The sequence below is a fragment of the Micrasema longulum genome, unplaced genomic scaffold (genome assembly GCF_059751315.1).
Source record: "Micrasema longulum isolate JH-2025_06_02 unplaced genomic scaffold, ASM5975131v1 h1tg000024l, whole genome shotgun sequence".
NCBI lineage: Eukaryota > Metazoa > Arthropoda > Insecta > Trichoptera > Brachycentridae > Micrasema > Micrasema longulum.
In genome coordinates, this window is record NW_028277232.1 from 769,071 (window position 1) to 794,515 (window position 25,445).

Below are 25,445 nucleotides of genomic sequence, written 5' to 3' on the forward strand. Positions count from 1 at the left end.
TACCTAGATAAATGAAATTGTTGACTTTTTCTAAGTTGCGCAGTAAAGATAATGGCGCTACTTTATTAGCTCGATCAATGATCATAAGCTTAGTTTTGCTCATATTCATTGCGAGTCCCAGGTCTGAACTTGCAGCATCTATTCGGTCAATTAGTTCTTTCATTTCAATCTCTGACGGTGCAATAAGTGCGTTGTCATCAGCATAATTTAGGTCGGATAACTTCCTTCCGCCATTTACATTTCATATTACTAAAAGAGTGTTTGTAAAATAAAATACAATATGAGATATTATTACTTAAAAACTTTTAAATTGTATACTTAGTGGTTTTGAACCTAATGATCTGCAATAAAATAAAATAAATAACCAATTATATTATGCAAATCATTTTTATTTCAACCCAATATATTGATGTTGATTTCCTCTTTTAGCCAAAAATACATTGGTAATTTTGTTTTTGTAGTTGGGCAGTGATAAATGAAATATATCAGAATGATTAAAAATCGTATCTTAGGTATGGTGACTATCGAGATAAACACTCGACTACCGGGAGAACTAATCTCTACTTGATTTTATTTTTCGTGAATAAAAAAGTATGCTTCTAATTTTATTATCAAGTAGAAACAATAATAAATATACTTAAATGAAATAAAACACTTTTGTCGTTGTCAAAAATGTTTCATTGATCTAACATACAAAATAACTTTTATTAGTTAAGGTAAAGCAGATTAGGTGATAAAAGGTATTATTTAAAAATAAAAATACGTTTGAAATTGCGCACCGTACGCTTAACTCAACCCTCGAACTGTTTGTCGGATCCCAGTCTCGATCCTTCAGAGTTTTCAGTTTCAGTCGCCCAGCGAACGTTTCGGGATACGGACGTCAGCGGTCTCCTACGGCGCTGAGGCACAGCGCAACAGTTTTACGACAGTATCTCTAACTGCGAAACTTACACTTTCCCTAAGGCCCATGTGCCTGAGGGTCGTCAATCTAAAGTTGATTCACCTAACAAAGTTTCATTACCGTTTCGCCAACATTGTGTGTTAGACGCGTGTGTAAATTCAACATTATAAACTTTTCACGTAGTTTTGAAATATTGTGAAGTGAACGGGTTTGTGAAAATACGCTTATTTTACTAGACGTGTAGAAGATGGACAAAATCTATGGCTAAATTTTGTGAGTACAAATAACGGATTGAAAATTACCAGTGAAAAATAATTTTTAATTTGTCGGTGTCCCGTCGCACCATGAATAAGTTTGAATTGTCCATAAAAATGTACGTTATACACATTTTACTGACTTTTCTGTTGATTTTTATTCAAGGTAAGATGATTTTAATTTTCATTCTTTAAACAACCCAATACTTTTTTTCTAAAATACATGTTTTGAAAAAAAATTCCTACAAAAAAATATTTATTTTGCCTACCGTGTACCGTTCAGTAAAATTTGTAGATTGCCCAATTTTTTTAATTTTATTGACAGTAAAAATTACTAAATTTATAGGCTGTCACAAGACTTAAATTAATAAAAATAATTAGTCATCTATGATATTGTTATTCTAAATCAGACATCTGTCGTGGCTGTTTTACTTAAATAATTGAAAAGGTTCTTTTTTTGTATGATTTCTTCCAGTATTTATTATTTGCTGACCAAATTTAAATGACTGAGAGTATTATTATGAATTTTCCTAATTTTTATAAAATATTAATTAATTTTAATTAACATTTTCATTATTATTATTATTACGGGTAACCTATATAGTGCCACGATTCATGAATAATAATTTATTTTTTATTAATATCCCTACAGAGATGAGGTAGAATTTTTTCAAATTCAGGATTATGGATATTCGAGCGTTTACAGGGCTTATGACCTGTCATTGGCTGGGTTAAGTGGCCACTTTACGTACTACAACATTCCCCATTCCGCTTATTAGCGAATCTCGACACAATAATAATTTAAATTTATAACACTGTTTTATATAATTATTATTTCAGTCAATGCAAACGGTTCATTTTTTGTGTGATTTCTTCCAGTATTTCAACAAAAAAAATCCTTTTGGTGATATGGCATTTTTTGTTTTGGCAGTAATTTTACCCTCGTAACATCAAACCTGAATAAATTGTAGTAATATTTCAAATAGTCAAAATGTCAAAAACCTGAATCGAAAAAATCAAATGATGTGTTGACCTCTTTTACTTATTACCCCATTGAAAATAAAAAATTTAATTTCTTTTAAATGTTAAATATAAATTTATTTTAAGGTTAATATTTTTATATTATTAATATTCAAAGCATTAACTTTGTGGTCGAAGTGATGTGACGAAGAGACGGGTTACGTCTCGAAACCGGTAGACAGATAAGTCGGTGAGTGGTTTTATACAAATTTTATTAACATTATATTAATATTTTTAATTGGTTTAGACATTTTATTTTTTTAAAAATTATAATTCACAATTTAGAAATCTTATTATTTGCTGTCTAAATTTAAATGACTCATAGATTACCGTTAACACTTTGAGTACCGGCCGACTACGCATAGAATTTACCCTGTGCCTGGCCCATTTTTGTGAAATTTCATGCTTTGTGAAGGGTTTCTTAAACGTGTCATAATTATAAAATTACTTGGTTAAATTAATTGCAACTTCTCACATTTTTTTGTACAATTTAAAAAGTAGTTTTTGTATGATAGTTTTGCCGACATTGGCCTTCATGGAGAGCCACATTGCAATGTTCGCACATGTACCTTCAGGCTCTCACTCCTTTGTTTGTGCTTTGTATCCTGGAGCCGTGTAAACACGTGATTATAATAACCATGCGTTGTGTCCCGGTCCCGTGTTTTCACGTAGATTACCAGCAGCGGAAAAGTACCAATAAAAGTCACTAGATGTCAAAAAAAAAACTTTTTTGAACATCTGGTAAACCACGTGAAAACACGGGACCGGGACACAACGCGTGGTTATATAATCACGTATTTACGCGCTTCCGGGATACAAAGTGTTAATATATATTTTTTACCATCATCATTATTCCCTTTCCGCACTTAATGGCGCATAGGGCACTGCATTGGTAAACCAATCGTAGCGTTTCTTGATCATTTTTGTCATATGACGATAAGATAATCAGTCTTACGCTTTAGGGACTATTTTTCAATTGATTCATTCATTCATGAGGAACTAGAATCCCAAATATGTATTCATTTATTTCATGAAGAATATTGCAGTATAAAACTACATTCGAAACAAAAATTCACCTCGTTCCTACCAGGAATCAAACGTGGAATCCCAGGCGTGGCAGGCGAACATGCCAACCACTTCACTACCAGGTGGACAATTTTTACATTTGATTAAATTTTTCAAGATTTTTACCTGAGAGTAGCATTCGAGTCTGAATCACTCGTCTAGGATTCTGGTTATATTTCACCCATATCTTTACTTTATTCTTAATTTGTCCTGTCGCAAAATATACTAACATAATAATTACCGTGCTTTATTTCCATTCTAAGGCATACCTGTTTTTCGAATAAGTAAAAATTGAATCTCAAATTGACATAAATATGTGAATTATACGATTCTATTTTTTTAAAGAGAATAACAAGTAAACCATGGCTAGTATTCTGAACGATTTCGAAAGCGTAGATAACGATTTTTAGGCGTGTATTTAGTACGTACTCTCGCAAAATCGTTCAGAATACCACCCCGGGTATAATAAAATGTCATATTAGTAATACGCTCGCTGTTTTTAGTTTTTGTTTCGACGCTCGAAAATATCAGGTAAATTATTCTGCGCCGACATATACATTTACAAAACACATTCTTCCACAACGCTTGCCTGGGAATAACATAATGCAAGGCGGGTCGATACAATGTATCACATTATACATAAATTATTATATTATTACCTCGGAAGATTTTCCTCTCCCATTTCTTACGAAACAGGTATCTATCACGATCGCTCTCATCCCTTTACTCTACCCTTTCCCTCGCAAGAGGGGGATGTTCTCCATTTGTCTTACGAAATCCTTCATTCATAAATCTTCATATGAAAGATACATAGGCTGTTTTTCAGAATTCGTTTTAGCACAGTACTTTTATTTAGTGTCCGCGATGGTTTCTTTAAATCTTCTTCTTCTTCTTCTGCAGCCTTATTCTCTCCACTGCTGGATAAAGGCCTCTTCCAAACGTCTCCATTCCTTTCTATCACCCGCTTTCATCATCCACGTTTTACCGGCAATAGAGGTAATGTCGTCAATCCATCTTTTCTGTGGCCTTCCAACACTTCTTTTGTTTGCCCATGATCTCAACTTTATTATTTTGGGTGACTACCTACCATCATTTTGTTTCGCCAAGTTCATTGCCCACTGCCATTTCAATTTCGCTGCACGATCCATGATATTCACGACTCCGGTTTAGCGCCTTATTTCTTCATTTCTTATTCTGTCTCTTAGACATACACCGAGCATCTGTCTTTCCATGGATCGTTTCACGCATTTTAATTTCTGGCTTTTTTTTTGTGTTATAGACAAATATTTTAAATCTTACACCTTACAAAATGAGAATATCGAAGTACTCGGAAAAGAATCTGGTAATATTTGATACATCAATACTATACACATCTTCATAAGAATGCTTCTTTAGTCTTATGATCAGTACCTAGAACATATTGGTCTAGATAAGTTAGAATTTAGGAGACAGATTTTAAACTTGATATATATTTATAAAATAATTCATTGTAATGTTGATTCTACATTTTGTTTAGAGAATGTACCCCTGAATGTCCCCAGTCGGCGATTGAGATCGTACACAACATTTTATCTTCCAACCTTTAATAATAATATGGTGCACTTTAATGCATTATCACATATGTTAAGATTGTATAACAGTGTAGAAAGTAATGATGATATTTATATCTTTAACGATACATTAAATAATAATAGAAAAACTGTAACGCAATTTAAAATCAAATAGGTACTTATGTTAGTTAGGTAAAATAATTTGTAAATAACATGTTAGTAATAGTTTATTCTAATTACTTTAAAACAATAATTTCATTCAATAAAGCTAGCCAATTAAAAAAAAATCTTTTAAAAATTCTTTTTTTTTCTTTATTAGTGCATGCTGTGTTCACACATAATTGATGAACAATATCTAAAATAACAATTGTTAATTATTATACCAATGTATTGTTTATTGTTTGTAAACCATACTAATAAATAATCAAACAGATTATTATTAGGTAAAGAGAAATGCAAAATATTTTACAAAGAGAATATAATAAGGCATTTTTAAGGTTTGCGATATATCTTTAGCTGGTATATCAATTAACCCCATGGGTGCCGAAATATATGCATGTCTTAATTTTGTTCGCCGTTTCTGTTAAATCAAGAATTTATCCTCTTACATAAAACCTTATTACCTTGGGTTACAACGTCTCGTTTCTTGTTGGAATCAGCTTAATGGTTTCAAGGTTGTGGTCTCCAAGCGAATATATCACTGAAGACGCGGAGCGGTATTTAAAGGAACGGCGACTGCCTCGCGTTAAAGAACATATAGTTTAAGTGATTTTAAACGAAAATATGAAGCTAATTTTTCATAGATGGTGGTTTTATAATTTTTTATTGAAAAATGCCATTTTTACGTTTATTTTTAATGGAAATTTTACAAAACTTGGGTTGCGGAAACTTTATACCATATTGATTGTAACAAATACCATCACATTATAATTTTGGTCCTATTTACAAAATGGTGTACAAAACAAAAAATAAGATAAGTTCAAAATAAGATTGTCTCATCATCACCTTAAAAAACAAGCTGAAGAAACCATTCTAAATATTTTAGTAGTTTTAAAAATGTGTATTTCTGCTTAATACGTTATTGAGCGAAATAACTTTTTTAATTTTTTTTTTTTATATTCACATTTTAATAGATACATTTTTTTTAATTACAGAACTCACCAAGCCAATTTATAAAGCTTATGGATGTAAATCCTTTTACATGTAAATATATAATTACACTTTTTTTTAATAATATTTTTTACTAACTTAACTGTAAAGAGCGAGAAAATATGATGTTTTCAACAACAGTATTAAAAACTTTTAAAAAAAAATTAAAAATACGTTAACAATATTGCAGTTTTATGAGATAAACAATTGAAAAAGAATTACAAAACAGAAATACCGAAATTCAAAATTGAAATGTGAACATAATGGGCATAATGCCTTTTTTGAAAGATTATTTCTCAATATATCTAAATCTTTATCTTTATCTATATCCATAACTTTAAAATATATATTTTAACGAGAAAATATATATTTGATCATTAAATCTGTACAAAATAGGGGAGAAGTGGCATGGATGAGTCGCTTTTTTTCTGTAGATCGTATTTTTTTATGAAGCCATATTTATGTACAATTATTTTGCTAATATTAAATTTTGTTTAAACTTATTTGAGAAGGGAATATGGAAGTCTAGACATTTACAGGGCTTATGATCTGTCATAAGAAACCTGTCCGAATAACTCCCTAGGAAGGAAATCCGGCCAGTCCGCAAGCATTTGGACACACTCAAACATTAATAAATTTTGTTATTTCGCAAAAGATGACATAATTTTTTTCCGTGAAAAATTTTAAAACACTTTTATTCGTTCCTTTCAAATCGGATCGTAATTTGGGTCTCTCATATTCAGTTTTTTGAAAAAACCACATATTGAAGGGATCAGAAAAGTGTTAAATACATAAATTATATGAAAAATAATTATTTTAATAGAACACGTAATCATATTCATTAGTTTTATTCAAATTGATTTTAACATTAAATACAAACTAAATCATTTATTATAGGTGCAGAATTGCTGTACTTTTTTACGACCCTGGTGGCAGCACTATCTAGAGCAATTTTTAAAATTAATTTAAAAACTTATCTGCGTAAATATTCCTTAATTCATTTTTTGTAAATATTTTTTTTGCCTTTTAATACTAAGGAATATTTTTGTGTTTTTTACTGTTTTTTATTTCCTTTTTTAATTAGTATAAAATATAAATGTACCTTTTTATCTTTACATTAAAGAAATATTTTTTTTCTTTTTCTTATATTACACAAAAGTTTTATACCTGTTTATTTATTATAGAAGCAAAAAATTCATAAACATTTCTTGTACACCAACGAACAGGCCATGCCTTTGTGGGATTTTTTGTTTACTATTTTTACTGTTAATATGCATTTCATTGCTATTTAATTATTTTTTTTTTTTTCAATACTCTGTTTTACCTATTATTTATAAAGTAAAATAACAAAAAAATATTATAATAAATAAATAAAAAATATTGAAAAAAAATCTATATTTGTATCTTACCGATCATTTGGCTGTTCCAGTTAATTTTGAATAATAATTAACGTTCTAGTGTTTTCATTTGTTTTTTCATAATTTATTTTAAAATTCTGTTTTTATGTTTGTAAATTGTTTTTAACCTCTGTTTATGTTAGGCATTAATAAATAAATACCAAAGTTACCGACATTATTCAGATATGAATACCCCCTAACCGAAAATGTTATTGTTATTTTATCTAGCATATCAGCATTGTGTGTTAGACTGAATAAATCCATAAAAAGGGAACAAACGTAATAACGAAATTAAGACATTCTGTAATTTAAATAAGCCATTGCGATTTTAATCGTAGAAAATATATAGATCACGCAAACAGGAATGTTTATAGTTTGTTAAATAATTAAATAAAAATATTACGACTTCGTTTGGACTTTTTTTGTCCATATTTTAGAGTATGTAAAAAAAATATGTAATCTTGTTTACCCAAAGCGTAAATATCAAATAATTACATTGACGATTTTTGCCAATCAAAACCCTTGTGCATAGTAATGTCAGGGATATATATTTTTTTGTTTGGTTATCTGATCATGTTTCTTCCGGTAACGCACAAATGCTGAACCATTCTTTCGCTCTTCTTATTGACTGATTATATTTTTTCCACCCGATCCAAAACTTTTTGACCACTTTGTCGATGACTGATAATGTTAATTGTGTACAGAGCGTACAGCCAAAACTTGCAAATTGGCATATTTAACTCAATTTCATAATTAAAACCGGCTCTCCAACACATAATAGATTGATAAATCAGTGAAAAAAGTTTATTTGTTTGAACGAAAGGAATATTATAGAAAAAATATGCCATAAAAAGTCGCGTTGAATCTCTGAAAACCATCTTAATATTTTATGTGTAAATAATACTGGCCAATGACAGGTCATAAGCCCTGTAAATGCCTGACTTCCATATTACCTTTTTTAAAGTATTCTCTATCCCTGTTGTAATTTGTTATTTTTGATGACTCCCGAGGAGACGAAATACAGTTTTTTGTTTACAAACATTTGAACTAACTCAAATATTGTAATAAAACCAACTGGTCCAAGACGAAGTTTAAAAATTGGAAAATTGTTTTTAGGCGTTGCCTAGTATGTGAAACAATTTACTCAGATGAATCTCTTAACTTTACTAAAATCAACATTGAGGGGAGATCCTTAAGCTCACCATCCACCAGCAGCTGTTATAGAGTCCTGGGGGACTCTCTGTCAGCTGCGCATAGAGGAAAGTTATTATAAATACTCCTAAGGAATACAAACTCTATGCAGATTAAGGAGGTGGGGGGGGAGAACGTATGGACAGAGGCCAACACGTCGTCCCCACCTCTCAGGATCCGCTCAATGCCTCTGTTTTTTTTTATTCAAAAAATATGTTCACAAACAATCTACATAAACGTACCCAAATATACAAAAACAATTTCTTAAAACCATAGTTACATAACTTACACAAAACATAAGTAAAAACACGGATATTTACAATAAGAGAACGACTTTGGATAAAGAAGGAATTCCTGGGTGGTCAGAGGCAGAGGATCCGAATACCACCCCCGTAAGGGAAGGACAAAACAAAAGAACGTGCGCGTTACGCTCGGAAGGAAGCACAGTCTTAATTGAATGAGCATTCCACGGGAACAGTTGCCTTTCTGACCATATTTTACCCACCTGGGCGTCCGCGCATCTGAGGAGCTCCAAACGCGATACCCAAATCCGGACAAACTGACGGAAGAGTGCAAAATTCGTACTGTTGGCCATCAGATCCACATTTCACGCTCGTCGTATGACCCCTGTCAGACCATTCAGCATCTCATCTCTGGCATCATCTAATAGCACACAGTGCCACAGGATGTCTTTGGCCAATCGATGGTTATCTCCTAAACTACTAAAATCAACAAATGGAAGAATTGAAGAAAAATGCATGTTCGAACATAAACAAAATGGTGCATGTTACACAGTGTATAAAGTGGTCACTTTAACCGGCTAATGACAGGTCATAAGTCCTGTAGATGCCTAGACTTCTGTTTTACCTTCTCTGAAATGTTCTACATCTCTGTTGGTCATAAGCCTTGTAAATGCCTAGACTTTCATATTCCCTTATATAAGGTATTCTCAATCCCTGTTGTAATTTGTTAATATTTAAGTCTTTTTTGCAAAAAAAATTCACAAATATGTACAAAATATTTTGTCAAAATGAGAAACAATACGATAAATCGTCAAAGCTTACATAATATTAGGTCGCTACGGTTCCGACAGATCCTACGCTTCATACAGCTCACATCCGTACAGGAAAAAAAGGCTCCGCCCACCCGAACGGCCGGCAAATGCAACAAAAATAACTCTTCTAGGATCTCTTAGAGCGCGCAGGGCTTTTTAAGCGCTTAGGTAGCGCGGAGTCGGCGTCGGTGTCCGCAGGATGGATGGTAACGTCCAATTTACGACGGCGCGATCCAGGCTACGACAGCGCGGATCGGGAGGCAGCGTCCATCTGCGACGTAATCTTAGGCGGCAGCGTCCAGCTGCAGCGAGTGGCGCGTGTAGGGCAGCGCGATTTTTATTTCCCCGACGTCTCCTCTCGAATCATGGTGTAAGTCTACAAATCAGCAATGTTAGCTATTGTGATTGGTCTAGGTCAGTGGTCGGCAAACTTATTAGTCAAAAGAGCCAAAGATCAGAAGTACGACAATTACGATTCGTTTTGAGAGCCTAATTTCTTTTCGTTTTAAACAGTTTTTTCTTGAAACCCTGCATAATAAGATGTGTAACATGTTATTATGCAGCAAAGGTCTCCATATTTACTTTTCATTTCAAGTACAAATTCATTAAATTGCCAATATTAGTAAACATAATGTTTCTTTACTGATTTATTATTTACGTAAAACATTAATTTTAGAAACTCTTTGGTATTTTTATCTCTCATTAAATAGATTTTTTTTCTCTTAAATCTTTTCTTTTGTTTCTTTCTTACTTTATTAACAAATGTAAAATGTCAACTTTAATACTTTTAGGTACTTTTAATTTAATTTTATTTTTTTTATATAAAAATTGAAAATTTTGTTTTTTTTTATTTATCTGTTTATTTCTATTTGTTTCTGTTAATTGTTGTTTTTTTATTTTCATTGTATATTTATATTTTTGTATATTTCTATTTTTGTATATTTTATATTTTTGTTTATCTTTAAATACTATTTTTAATACGAAAGCATCTTGAACAAAATAATACATGTTCATTATATTATATGTGTGCACAATATTATGACTGTACTCTAATACTTTTATTTTAATTTTAATTAATAATGACCAACTATTATTCAATAGTTTATCGGGACAAAATTTATGTTCTAATATTTATATTTTTCTTTTAATAATATATTTATGTTGTAATAACATGTGTATTTTATTGAATAAACACTCTATTTTTATTATTGTTATTATTAACGATAAACAGCTTTACCGACAATCGTGTTGACAATCTTGATCACAAAATTTGTAACATTTGAAATTTCTTCTGGAAATATCTTTGCACAAAGCGCGTCTTAATGAATAATGCAATATTAAACAAGTATCTCATTATTAATTTTGCCTTGAAAAAACCTTTCATTCTTCTGTCATACCTTAAGCCTCATATAGTGAAATCGGAACAATTTTATCGAGTTAAATATGATGCTTCTCCGACAGCATTTGCCATATCCTCAATGATTCAAATATCAATTTTTCTTGAAGTTCTTCTTTAGGATACATTGACAAAATAAATCAATTTTAGTTATAATTCTAACTTTTACTGTCTTTTTTTATTTTTTATTTAACGATCAATTCTTTAAATACGTAAATCTCAAATCAGCTCTTCCAACTGACCTAAAAATTCGTATTTAAAATTTATTAGATTATCAGAATATTTAAATTATTTTTATCGGGTTGTGGTCTTGTGGCTAGTGTGTCACGGATCAAAGGTACGTGGTTCGAATCCCACTATACCCCAACTTGATTCACATTTTCTAGTGGTGAGTTATTTACAACTCGTTGAAAATGGCCCTCAAAATTGAACATTTGGGTAAATCATAAGAATGCAAATAAATATATTTTTTTAATAAAAATTAATAAACTATTGTATTTACGTAAAACAGTAATCTAGTGAATAAAGAATTAAATTGCATGCCATTGCATTGGTTTTTTTCAATTATTTAGTTTGTATCCGTGTTTTGTATATAAATATTTGGATAATTTATAAAACGCCATTTTTGTGAAAATCACCTCAAGGGCGCTGTAAAATGAATAAATATCCCACCACGTCTTGCAGCTACAGAACGCGTGGACAGTTGGGATTCTAGTTCCTCGTTTCCAATTGAGATCAACTAAAAATTATAACATAAAGGAGCTAGATTACAACACATCTTGTAGCTACAGAGCGCATGGATGGTAAAAACTCTAGCCCCTGTTTACACATTTTAAAAATTCACAAATAAATTTAGTGGATTAATGATATTTAAAAATAATAATATGAGTAATAAACTAGAGTAAGATTACAACACGTCTTGCAGCTACTAAGCGCATGGACGATTGGAATTCTAAACCAAATTTACAAAATTGAGGTATTTTATAGTTGATACATGGAAACTTGATAACCAATCATCGTGCAGCTACAAAGCGCATGAAAGAGTAGAATTCTAGCAAGATAAAATAAATGATATTAATAAATTTGCAAAAACTAAACGTAAACATAGAGCATAATTGTAAATTTGTCAAATGTTCATGCCAAGAAGTAAACAATAAAAAACTAAATAAATAAATCACTGTGTTAACTTTATGATTAACAAAAGGAGATAGATGTCCGAAGAGAAGCTTTTGTAGACAGTAGGTAGATATCGTCGCCATGTGGCCTACTTCGTGCTTGATAATTTCTGTACTATAAATATTTTTACTCGTTTATATTGCAACGGTGAACTTGTGGAGGATCGATAAACAAAATGGTTTCCAAAGATTGGACGCGTCTGTACAAAAAATGCCTTTTCAAACCCGCGATCCTCCATCAACAAAAACCGTCGTCACTGACTAGGCCATAACACTAGGGTATAACAAGTGTGCCTAGGCTCAAAATTTACCACATAAAAAACAGAAATACATTAGAGACAAAATATTTCAATATTTAAAATGAAACACCTTCTTTGGAGTATGTGAATTTAAAACAGAATCATGAGAAATTATACATTTATTACTATCAATTTAAGTGTACACCAGTTTTTTTAATAAACGAGGCATATCCAGAAAGTAAGAGTTCTCAATTTTTGTATTTAAAAAAAACATATTAAAAAAATTACTGCACATTGTTTGTATATATATTTTTTTTTCCAAGTTATCGCGTTCCTGTTCTATGCAGGTTGCAAGACGTGGCACAAGCTTTTTGATGCCCACCTCAAAAAACTCGCCCGCCATCTCCTTCGTCCACTTCAAGACTTTTTGTTTATCTGAGTCTTTAGGAAGGTGAAAGGATGAAAATCCGAAGGCACTAAGTCAGGAGAGTATACAGGGTGGTTCAAAACATCCCAACCAAACGAGTTTAATCAAACAAACGCGTCTTGGTGGTGTTTGCCGTGTGCGGGTGGGCGTAGTCGTGCAACAATATGCAAATCTACAATTTAAAAAAAAATCGTTCGATAGTTACTAGATACATACATCATAAAGTGTAAATGAATACCGGTGCCTGTATTTGGACCCATAAAAAAATACAGTACTGTATGTAAAATCGAACTAGAATCTTGAACGAGTTTTTTCGACTCGGTGACTACTCTCGGGAAAAATCCTGAAAAGGGAAATCGGATGAAACAAAGCCCCCTCTCGTATTGGCGGATTCACTTTTCATGCTTGAGGTCTTAGGTTTGATTTATGGAAAGGTCGACACTAATTATTTATTCACAATGTTGTTAAGTATAAAATAGCATTAATTGATATTATTCCTGGCCGATTATCTTTCTTTTCTATACTTCCTATCCATATGGTACATACCTAAATACGTCACGTCAATATAAAAGAAATACAAAAATAGCAAATTTGGATTTGAAACAAAACAAACAATATTTTGACATTACACAAAAAAATTGGATAAAAATTCTTGGAATCGTCGCGCGTCGTTTGTGAAAGTCGTTATAATAAATCGTTTTATATCTGAATTCATAGTGAATGCTCATCATCCAGTAGCCAAAATAGAAAAACATCCTTATCGTATCAAAGGTAGATCCATTTCCGTGTTCCTTTCCTTTTTTTTCCAAATATTTCCAACCTTTTACAAACCGAATGAAATTCGTTTTTTCGCCACAGTCCGCTTTTTGTTGACAGATGTGGCTTACACTGCAATATTTCAGCATCCGTTGTGTAGAGCCCACAATACCTAACATACATTGAAAGGACTGAAAATGTTCAACGAAATTATTTAAATACCTAGATTATAAAAATAATTAAAAGCTTTGCCTTAATAAACAAAGTGGATTTTGCGATTTTAAAAATAGATGCACTTTATCTGAACTATGTTATTTTTATAAATTATTAATTAATAAAGTAGACTTTTTAAATCAACTCTTCAAAATTATTTTTTATGTCTTTTTTTGTGTGACAAGAAATAGATAACAAATATGTATAACCGATCAGAACATTACTTTTGGCATCTAAAATATGACCAATTATTTTTGTTTTCCTGACACAAATCATAACACCTCCACTTCTAAACTAATAAGAAAAAGGACAGTCACAACTTTAAACATAATATTTAGTTAGATTAAGTTCAACTGGTAAGATTTTATCCATCAACCAAGTTTCAGTGAAGAATACATAGTAGGTCGTAGTCACACACGGACAAATTACATATAAGTGTATCAAGTTTATCGCTCTGGCCTCTAACATTTTGGTTGTACGATGATAAGGTGTTTTTAATATTAAAAAAATATTCTGGATAGCTCACGTCTCTCCACGGCAAAGCGAGCTGGGTAGTCTTGAGATTCAGTAGAGTGGGAGGCAGGTTTGTTGAAGTAAGTACAAGTGGCGCAAACAGGGACATTTTCTTTTTTTGAACAAGAGTCATTGTTGTGACCTTGGAGCAATATGGCCATATAATTGACAATGGCAACATTCTGCGGTATCAACTCAGTCACGTACTCTATGGTATTGCCAATCCATGGCCAGTTTGTATTTGAAAAAGAGCGAATGGCGCACTGGTATTATAAATACGTGAATGCATGTTCCAGTGCAAGGACCATATTTATGTGAAAATTTTACTAGATTTTTTAGACCGTTAAGTGAGATCCCGGTTTCAGCAACTGTTTGATATTGAATTGCATTCACAATATCTTTATATGAAGCATCTTGTGGCAAAACCATATATGGTAATGCGTGGTTGTTTGTGAACCACTTCTGACGTTTTCAGTCCTGCTCCCAAGAGAGCACAGTTATTTTCTAGCTTTGTTGCTTCATCATTGGAACTTGGATGAATCACAACACCGCCATTTTATTTTTTCTTTAGTTTCTGTTATTTCTGTTTCAATTGATGTTGAATGCACGATACTCTTGTTTCATTGGAATGGATTTCCAGAAGATACCGTTTTATCACTAGGCAAAACAATAAATGCTGATCTTGCTGGAAGTGCCGGTTTTTTGTTTCGAGTTTTTAATGGTATTTTATCAATTTTAGTAAGAGTAGAAGACGCAACTGCCCTCCGAGTTTTAAAAGTTGTCTTACCAGGTAAATCAAGATGATTCTTATCTTGAACGAAGAACCTTGAAGTCTACCTTTTGATACGGCCATCAGATTGGTCAAAGTCTCAATTTTGAGTCGCAACCATAATAGCATGAAAAAATTTGCCCAGTCAATCAGCTATCGGTAAACTTGAAGTGCATACAGGCGCAATATGCACTTTCGGCTATTTCCGAAAATGCATATTGCGCCTGCAACAGATTTAAACGCTTGGGAAAACAAGAATCACAAGTTTTGCAAATGCTTTCCCGATACTGCGAGAAAAAGACAGCTGTTAGTCAAACGACTACGCCTAACATTTTTTTCTGTCCCATTTTCCGCACCTAAAACTGATCCAATATTGTTGTTTTTTTTTTTTTTAAATAGTGTGAAAATTAAATTTTTTGAATCGGTATTTTTTCCGTTTTTAAAAATAACTATATTTGCATTCTAAGGATCCAAAGACAACAGATAAAACTGAGCGTTTTTACTGGTTTTCGGATGGTTCTAGTTCCCATAAAAACAATTTATAAATAAATAAAAACGATAGAGACACGCCGATGGTAAATATTTAAAGCGCATAAAAAAATTGCTCTTGTGGCACAATGCAGAGAGAACATACGATAATACGTTTGTTTGAAGAAAAATAAGTCCATGTTTCCTCTTAAGTTTATTGCAATACTCGTATTTTATTTACTGACAATTCTCGATGGAATTCCATTGTAATGATGTAATAACTTATATGTAAATATAATTACATATTACAACAGAGATGTAGAACATTTAAGAGAAGGTAATATTAAAGTCTAGGCATCTGCAGGTGAAATAATTCAACTTGATGAATATCACCCGCATAAATAAAGGTTTCAGCTCTTTAACTTCACAAACATCAACATATGAAAGAATTGAAGGATTATAGATATTCAAAAATAGGCAGAATGGTGAATGTTACACAGTGTGTAAAGTGACCACCTAAACCAGCAATCGACATGTTATAAGCCCTGTAGATGCCTAGACTTCTATATTACCTTCTTTTAAATGTTATTCATCTCTGTTGTAATATGTTAATATAAACAGCTCCCCAGGGAGTCAAATCCACTCCTTGTCGACAAAAATTTGGACAAACTCAAAATACTGTTGGTTAATATAAGTTATTGCATCATTACAATACACGTAGATATACAATATTTTTGGAGATTCTATTTACAAATAATTTTTTTGGTTTTCCTATTTTTTTTCTAGCGTACAATAGTCCATGAGAAAAACAAGAATGCTCCATATTCAATCCACATAATTTAATGTTTTACCGTGTGATTTATTTATTGTAATTGCAAAAGACAATTTAAAAGGAAATTCCAATCGTTTGAATTGGAAAGGCATATCTGTTGGAAGACGTGGTATCAGGATGTAAACTTACTTTGATATTTAATCATATTTTGACCGCCAATTAAGTTCTATTGCAAAGATGGGGTTGGTCAATATTTCTAAGAAAAAGGAAGAATAGGAACACCATTCTCGATAAATGACGTGTGTTTGTGATCTATAATCCAGATAAATCAAATTTTAGAATTCAATTGGATAATAAACGGTTTTATCATGATTTATAACTGTATTTATTGATTTTTTAGTAACGGTTTTTCCCGATAATATGCTGATATAAATAAAAATTACACGCATATTTTTGCAGTTAATATTGCACGTTTATTTATGAATCAATTTTTATTGTCATTGAATGATACTGTTATAAAAAAACTGGACAAATAAACTTAATCTTTAATATATTGTGTATTATAGAAGGGAGTAAAAGTGGAAAAAATAAGAAAAATAGATAAAGAAAAAATCAAATAATACAATAATGACATTTTTGAAATTATTTATATTTTTAAAATTTTATTCCATCATTTGAATTTTCGATTCACTTTACTACTTATTTTTTTTGTCGTTTTCTAAAATTCCAGGTATTCATAGAATTTTTGACCAGCCACTGGCCAGTTAAAGTGATCATTTTACCCAACGTGGAATATTCATATTTAAAAAACAGAAATGTAGAAGATATGTGTAAAAATATTAAAATTCACATACATTTAAGTGAAACTGGCTTTTTAAAGTACCAACGTAATAGAATTGGAAATGTTGATTGAATATTCTGTCAAGACATAATGCTCGTATCGTCTCGAAGCACAGCGATGATACTTAATTAAATTAGGTATAACGGATATTTTCGCGGTTAAAAAAAGCACGTCTCATCCCCCATCAGCATCGACGTCTGTTAAAGCTACGTGACTAAATTGTTACAAGAGGTCTTTTTCATATCGCACAAAGCTTTTTCAAAGCTCAGACTTATACAGCTGTCAGACTTTATCATCTGTGAATTGGTAATTTACTTTTGCCCAAAATTTATAATCTAGCGCAAATGTATCTGCAAATTTGGAACATAATTCGTTCGTTAGACATTTATTGTTGCAACAGAGAGGGAAAGCATTTTTCAGAAAGAAATATGGAATTCCAGGCATTTACAGGGCCATAATCTATCATCTGGTTTAAGTGGCCACTTTATACACTATGTAACATTTACCATTCTACCTATGTTTATACATCCAGTTTTCATCAACTCTTCCATCTGTTGACTTTTGTGAAGCAAAAGAGATTAAACCCATATCACTTGGGTGAGATTCATCCTGCTGAACCAATTTACCTACTAGGCAACGCCTGAAAACAATTTTTATATTTCTTATACCGGTTAGTTTTATCAGCAATGTTTTGAGTATGCCCAAATGTTTGTAGACATGCTGAATTTTTTCACTAGGGAATAATTTAGATCTAAATTTGTTGCAACAGAAAGGAAAAACATTTTTGAGAAGGGAATATGGAAGTCTAGGCAATAACAGGGTTGATGACTCTCTGTTTCAACAAATTTAGATCTAAATAACTCCCTTGGGAGGAAATCCAGCCTGTCTACAAACATTTGGACATATTCGAAACATTGTTAATTTACTTGTACGTTTAACATTATCAACTGCCACACTCGATCGCCAAATACCTTTTTCTCAGCTGTCAATTTTTAACCAACGGATAAATTCAAAGTAAGCCTTCGAGTAAAAAGGTGCAAATCACAAATACGTGAGAAAGAGTAAGTTGAGAATTTTGAATGCTAAGCTAAAACGACTTAAAAAACAAAGCCATTGTGCAGCATTGAAAAATCTTTAAAATCGAAGAATCTAGCATAGATTTCTATCCTGCCTGCCTATCGGTTAAGAACCCAACGTAATTTTTTTAGTAAGAATATAGGCTGTGTTTATGTACATTTAGAAGTATTGCATTCTATCCTTTTTGCCTATCCTTAGATAAGTCTGAGTGATGGTGCACGGATAAATCGTTCCTCCGTTTTTCGAGAAAAATAATCTGTTGATTTAATATATTTGGCGAAGTGTATTAGTGATTTTGAACGTAGAAATGTCACGGCGAATAAATAAATGTTTGGTGAAGGAGTGCTGTGGCTAACAACTTGCTCGACAATATATTGTCTCTGCAAAGAAAAGTCGGGGAACAATTCATGTTTGGCGGACAAATATCCAGACACGAAATATTATTTGACCTTTTTTCAGAGGATTCAAATATTTTATTTATCTTTTATTTGTTATCGTAATTTAAGGTGATTGCACATTTAAAACATATCTTGAATTTAATTGAAAAATAAAGTAATATCGTTTTTCAGATTTTTGTATTTTATTTTATATTTTTATTCTTTTCTTAATTTCTTAGTTAGTTTTTTTTTTAATTGCATTTAATTTAATTAAATTTTAATTTTAATATGTGTGTAAACTGATATTTACACTTGCTTTTTTGTTTTTGTTTTTGTTTTTATTTAATATATATACGGCCCAAGCCAATTTCAACAGTTACATGAAGAAACATAAATACAAGAAACTGAATAAAAAGAACATAAAAGTATGTAGCAAAGATAAACAAGGGCAAACAATGATAGTATACCATATATTCACAAAAATAAAAGACATGAGACTTTGAGCTCAACTATGCCAATCCAATTTTATCCCACACTGTTTTAGTCCAGGAGAGATATACGAAAAGCCGGAAGATCTATTCCAAAGAATTTAAAGTCATGTGACGAATTGACTAATATACATACTCTGGTCATTGGGGCATAAAAACAAAAGTTGCTCTTAGAAGATTTTATAAAAAGCTGATTTTGACTTTCGGTGACATGGTTTGAAACATGAAAAGAAATTGATTGCAACAGATTTGTTTACAATATTATCGATGTGTTCACGATAGGAGAGTTTACTATCCAAAGTAATGCCAAGATTCTTTATTGACGAAACCATTGAAAGGGAAATATTTTTCAGTTTGTAGTTGAATTGTGCAGGTTTTTTTCGTCGCGGGAAATATATTATTTTACATTTGTCAACGTTAAGTTGAAGACATTTGATGTCGCGACATTCAATAAAATAATTAATATCGTGTTGAAAAAGAAGACAATCATTGATATTGAGATTCAATAAGTCAATAAGTGTCTTGTTGTCATCAGCAAATTGCAAAATGCAAAATCACATGTTTTTTATTTACATTGTCTTATGTTATACATAACATTTATTTTTACATTCGTTAGAACTCTTTTAATTTTTCATGTATTCTGGGATCTTTTCACACATTTTCAAACCTTTTTACAAAAAGCTATTTTGGGATTTCTTTTTGTTATGTGAGCCTTTTTTATTTTATTTCTAAAAATACACTCATGGAAAATTTCATTTAATACATTCTTATTGATGAAGTATTTGGGCATTCAAATGTCATTTTTTTTTAAATGTAAAAAACAAGCTTATTATATAGCAGTCACTATTTTATTAGTCTTTAATCGAGTGTTTACGGATTTTAAATATTTTGATGATATCAACTTTTCTTATGCACTATTTTAATGGCTCAATTTCAAAGTATTTATTATTTATTTATTTGCTAAAAATAATACTGTAGAACAGTTGACATCTACATCTAGTTTAATTTATTTGGAAGTTGATTTTGGTGGATCCAATTTCATCAAAAACATTTTAGTTTTTATTGGTATAACAGGGCTCATTGCTAAATAAGCTCCAGACTTCAATGCAACCTGAGTAGATCTATTGTGACTGGTCCCTGAAAATTATTTCTCGCCCTCCAAGTTTAGGTCTTTAAACAGTCTCGCTACTGAGTGGAGGGCGAATGTCCTTCACGGACGGGCTATTAGGTAGGGGGTGAGTGCTCTCACATCCTCGGGATCAATCAATGGTCTCACGTGGAAAAATTGGGAAATAAAGCTAAAAAAAAATATTTGCTTCCTTATATTTTGCCCAAATATTTCAATTCTCCGGTCATATTCAACGAGTTGTAAATAATTCACTATTAGAAAACAGAAATCAAGGTAGCAACATTTCAAAATAATTACATAAACGCGTAGTTCAATAATTATCTGTACAACACGCTTAATAGTTTATAAATCTATGCAATATCTCGGAGCAGTCTCCTGCAATGGTCTCTTCCCTTAGACAAAATCCAAACTTGTACACTCCTCCTGAAAATGAGAACTTATTAATTATTAATTTACGGACGTTTTGTTTATTTAACAATAGTAAATACATTAATTAATAGTAAATACAGGTTCAATAATAAGTATGGTCATTCAGGACATTGAACCCTTTTGGGGCCATAAAAAGACATTTTAATCTTGTTCGATAAAAAAACAAAATTTTCACCGGTAAGCCGTAGCAAAGCTAATATTAGAATCAACATAATACCTTTGCTAGATTAACAGTGCCTTTTTTAAGCAATTTTTTTAATGAGCTCAAAGGAAATAATTTTCATCTGTCAAATACCTTCGTCGACTTGTGATTTTTTAAACAACCGATCTGATTTTTACCATTTATTTTTCGGACTTCTTTGGTACAAAATTGAACATTTCAACGGTATGTAGTAATCACGTGAAATTTAGAATCAACATACGAAACTCTTTCGCTAAATCAACCGTTATATTTTAAAGAAAACTTTTTTTGAATATCCTTGATTAAAATTAAATTTAACGGCAAATTGTGGTGAAAAAAAATATAGAATCAACACATAAATTGATTTTTTTAATCAACCATGCTACTTTAAGAATAAAAACTTTCCCTGGCTATGCAATTAAACTTTTGAGCAGTAAATCGAAATGACGTGAAACTTAAAATCAGAATTTTAAAAAAAAATCTAGGCGAACTATGATTTTTTCACGCTAATTATTTGTTGGACTTTCTCGGTATAATAATTCCAGATCAAACTTGCCGTTTTCAAGTAAATTTACTATCGGCTTTTTTCGGAATACAACATAAGACACTAACGGTTAGTTGTAGCGTCAGCGTCGTTAAATTTCAAAATAGACTACTGTTTTCAAAAAATTAAAAAATGAATGATTCACTCTAATATTTAATTTTTTGGGAGCCTCTTTCGTCGAGTTGTAAATAACTCACTATTAGAAAATAAAAATCAAGTGGATCTTCGATCTGTTAGTACACGACAATAGCAAAGGGACCACAACCCGATTCAATATAAAATTATACAAACAGGACAGCGTTTTTTAAAACGTTATTTAAACTCGATAATGTTTTTTGCTTTTTCATATTTTTATTAATCTATGCATTTTTTATGTTTTAGTTACATATATGCATTAGCTTGTTTACTAGTATTATATTTATGAAATTTTGTTCAATAATTTGTTTTTATTAATTTGATGGGTTCAATGTAATCTAATATGCTGAAGGTAATTTATGCTGTTTATGTCAAATAACATAAACAGCCTTAAACATAAATCTCATCAATATCTAGACGATACCGGTAACCGTGCAAAAGGAAAAGTTAAGTGCTTCGTAAAATAAACAAACGGATGAACTTAAAAGTAAGTATAATTTCTATACAGTCCACAATATTCTCTCTGTTGTTAGTGTATAAAACCAGAAAGAAGATGATCTGAACGAACATTCCCCTTTCACTAATATTGAATAAGCCTTCAGCAAGAAAGTCGAACAAAACGCTGTATGACAGCCCTGAAAAACATCTCAAAAGCCGGTGAAAGCAAAGAAATTCAAGAACAATAATTTTATATCGTATTAAATCCGTCAATTATCAACTCAAAGTCCGAAACGATTTTTTTATAATTCATTGACAAATAAATTCTAGAATTAAAAATGAAGACGACTAAATTAAAAGATTCAGCAATGAAATGAAAAAATAAATTTAAACTGAAATGACTGAGATGAGTAAAGCAATAGATTTCTGTTAAAAAAATTGATGACTATGAACAAGAGAGAGAGAAAAAAGACACCAAACTAAAAGAGACCCAAGAAGAAGTCAGATATCTTAAAACTATGCTAAATAAAGTAGATCCAAACTCACTAGAAGCAATATGAGAAGTATAAAGAATCTCACATAAAAAAATAAAAACCCTAAAACTGCTGTCAAGTTATTACTCAATAGACTAGATTAGTCGGCCTAGATTTGCCTACCATGCAAGAGCTCTCGGGTTTGATTTCTGACATGGTTGATATGAAATATTATTTAAAAGGGTGTTTTTACACTAGGATATTTCATAGTCCCTTGACTGGTACCTGAAGCGTAAGACTGATCACCTAACCCACATGTAACAAAAATGATCAAGATACGCTGCAATTGGTGTACCAATGCAGTGTCCTACGTACAATTTAGTGCGGAAAGGGAATGGTTAAGATAAGGACGATGATGATTAAACCTGTCACGGTAAAAATAATATGTTAACCGGAAAACCCATAGAACTAATTGAAACTACAATAAATTTAAGTATGTGGTACTAGTATAACAGTAAAGGATATTTTCATTCTTTGCCGAAGTACTTATTTTATTTATTTATTCATTCGTATTTTTTCTCTTACGAACTACAATTAATAATAAAAATAATGTGACCTCACGGGGTTACTCGTGCCAAGGACACTTAACAATATACTTTTTTTATATTTTTACATTTGAGAATAAACAAAGAAGGCTAACTTAATAAACGATAATTTACAAAATGTCCAGACAGTTTTAATGTTGATAATTTATGTTAATAATTTATTTTCGTACATCTTTATAATTTATATTACAAAACTCACAATGAAAGAACAAAAACCAAACATAAGTTATGCACTTGTGGAACAGTTGATTCAATATTGGTTTGGGCGAATGAGACAATTCATTTTACTTCCACCTAGTTTCACTATCTATTTTTTTATAGCCTTTTTGAACATTTTTTTGTAACTAATCGATTTAGTTGATAGTGGAAGTATAGATTTAAATTGAATAATACTCAAAATCCCTTGGTCCGAAAGTAGTATAAGTTTGTGTTTGTTTAAGTTGTCCTTGTGTTGAGGATCTGGTGATTATATTATTTATATGTGATGTAATGTAGGAATTTTGTCTTTAATTTGAGTAAGAATAGTTTTTGATTTTATAAATTAGTATTTTTTTAGCTCATAATTGCTTTGGTGTCATAAGTTGTGATTTGTGGAATATTTCGTCAGTAGATGTCTGTATCGGGACTCTGAGCATTATTTTAATTATGGATTTTTGTAAAACAAATACACTATTTAAAACTGTGTCACTCGCACCACCCCATCCGATTATACCGTACTCCAAAATTGATTGGCACAATGTAAAATAAATATTTAAAAGTTCTTTTACATTAATTACATTTGGAATTGTTTTGAATACGTTAGTCATTTAAGTTTATTTGTAATATTTTCAATTTGCTGTTTCCACTTTAAATATATATAAATAATAACTCCTGTATATTTGATATTATATTTTTTTTATATAAATAAAAGATGAGTGAAACTTTAATCCACAAATTTGGAATATCCAGTGACCGGTTTTATCGCTTTCGCGACAACTTCGAGACTGATATTTTTATTAAGGTGTAGTATTAATTATCTTTGTTCTTAAAATTTTAAATAAATAAATAAACGATAAATCAATTTCATTCACCAAACTTCGCTCTGCATGGTACAATCTTAGAGTAATAATACACCATCCGCCGATACTGACAAAAACATTATTTAATTATCAATCACGAAGTTAGCAACAGTTCACAGTTATATAGATATAGTAATATCTATATAACTGTGAACTATAATAGAAGAAAGAGTATGTAAATAAACACCTCTCTAAAAGTACAACAAACGGGCCATGGGTACTCATGTCGAGAATTGCAAGCGCAAACCGAAACCGTCCATAACACGTTAATTGTTGAACCGAAAACCAAGTTAAAAATTTAGAACGTTCTATGTAAAAATGCGAACGAACTTTTCTTTAAGCAGGTAGCGAATGTAACTCTGAGAGTACAATGGTACGCAGGGATGTTAACTAATTTGGTTTTACGCTTTCGAAATAATGAAATTGCCTCACAAAGAGCTTACCTATTTGATTATGTGGTGTTCAAATATTGATCTCGATTCCTTTTGATTTTGGTTTTCAAATAGATGTAAAAAGGTTTATTCTTCAACATGCTTCAGCACTTTAGCAGATTTTATTGTTCAGCGAGTTAATATCCTAGGGCCTGTGCGATAAATTTACGCCGAAGTTTCTTGGAAAATGTTCAAGTAAACTCCAGTAATTAAACATATCCGTTTATTGAATTCACATACTTGGTAATGTGTAAATACGTGTTTCACGACGAAATCATTCCAATATTTTCCAATAGAATAACAGATCAACAATGTTTTGAGTTTGTCCAAACAAAAAGACAAGAACTGGTTTCAACCCCCTAGGGAGCTATGAATATTGACATAATACAGTAGAGATGGAGAACATTTGAGAGAAGGGAACGGAGAAGTCTTATGACCTGTCGCTGGCTGGTTTAAGTGACCACTTTATACTCCATGTAACATTCACCATTCTTCATACTTTTGAACATAATATTCCTTCAATTCTTTGATCTGTTTATGTTTGTGAAGTTAAAGAGCTGAAACCTTTATTTGAATATAATGTAACAATAATAGTTTATATTAAAATATGTCAAGTAAATAAGAAAAATTAAAAAGCAAATTGTAAATACTTTTTTCTTTTTTTTTATTCCAAAAGACTAATGGAATTAACGAATTGGTATTAAAGATAAATAATAAAAATTTAATAACAGTTAGGGTATAAGATAATAATATACCTACGTAGTACACATATTAAAAACATTTGAAAAATAATTTCAGAAAGAGTATACCTTTTACAATAATACTTATCAAAAACAAACTAAAAAATGCGTTAAAATAAAATATTTTTATATTGGCTCTAATAATAGCCAATTAGGCTTAAAAAAATGCAGTTAAAAACGTTTTAAAATG

At 31.1% G+C, this 25,445-nt stretch overlaps 1 protein-coding gene across 2 annotated transcripts in view; it reads left to right on the forward strand.

Annotated features, from left to right (window-relative positions):
• Positions 1 to 848: 848 nt before the first annotated feature.
• LOC148285560 (cell adhesion molecule 2-like) overlaps positions 849 to 25,445 on the forward strand; it is a 100,748-nt gene continuing 76,151 nt past the window's right edge. The window contains exon 1 of one of the 2 annotated variants that reach the window (XM_088243678.1): positions 849 to 1,321. In XM_088243678.1, the coding sequence (XP_088099804.1) occupies positions 1,246 to 1,321 (76 nt within the window). In that variant the 5' untranslated portion in view covers positions 849 to 1,245. The remainder of the gene's footprint in view (positions 1,322 to 25,445) is intronic. The other variant, XM_088243687.1, reaches the window with a different exon arrangement.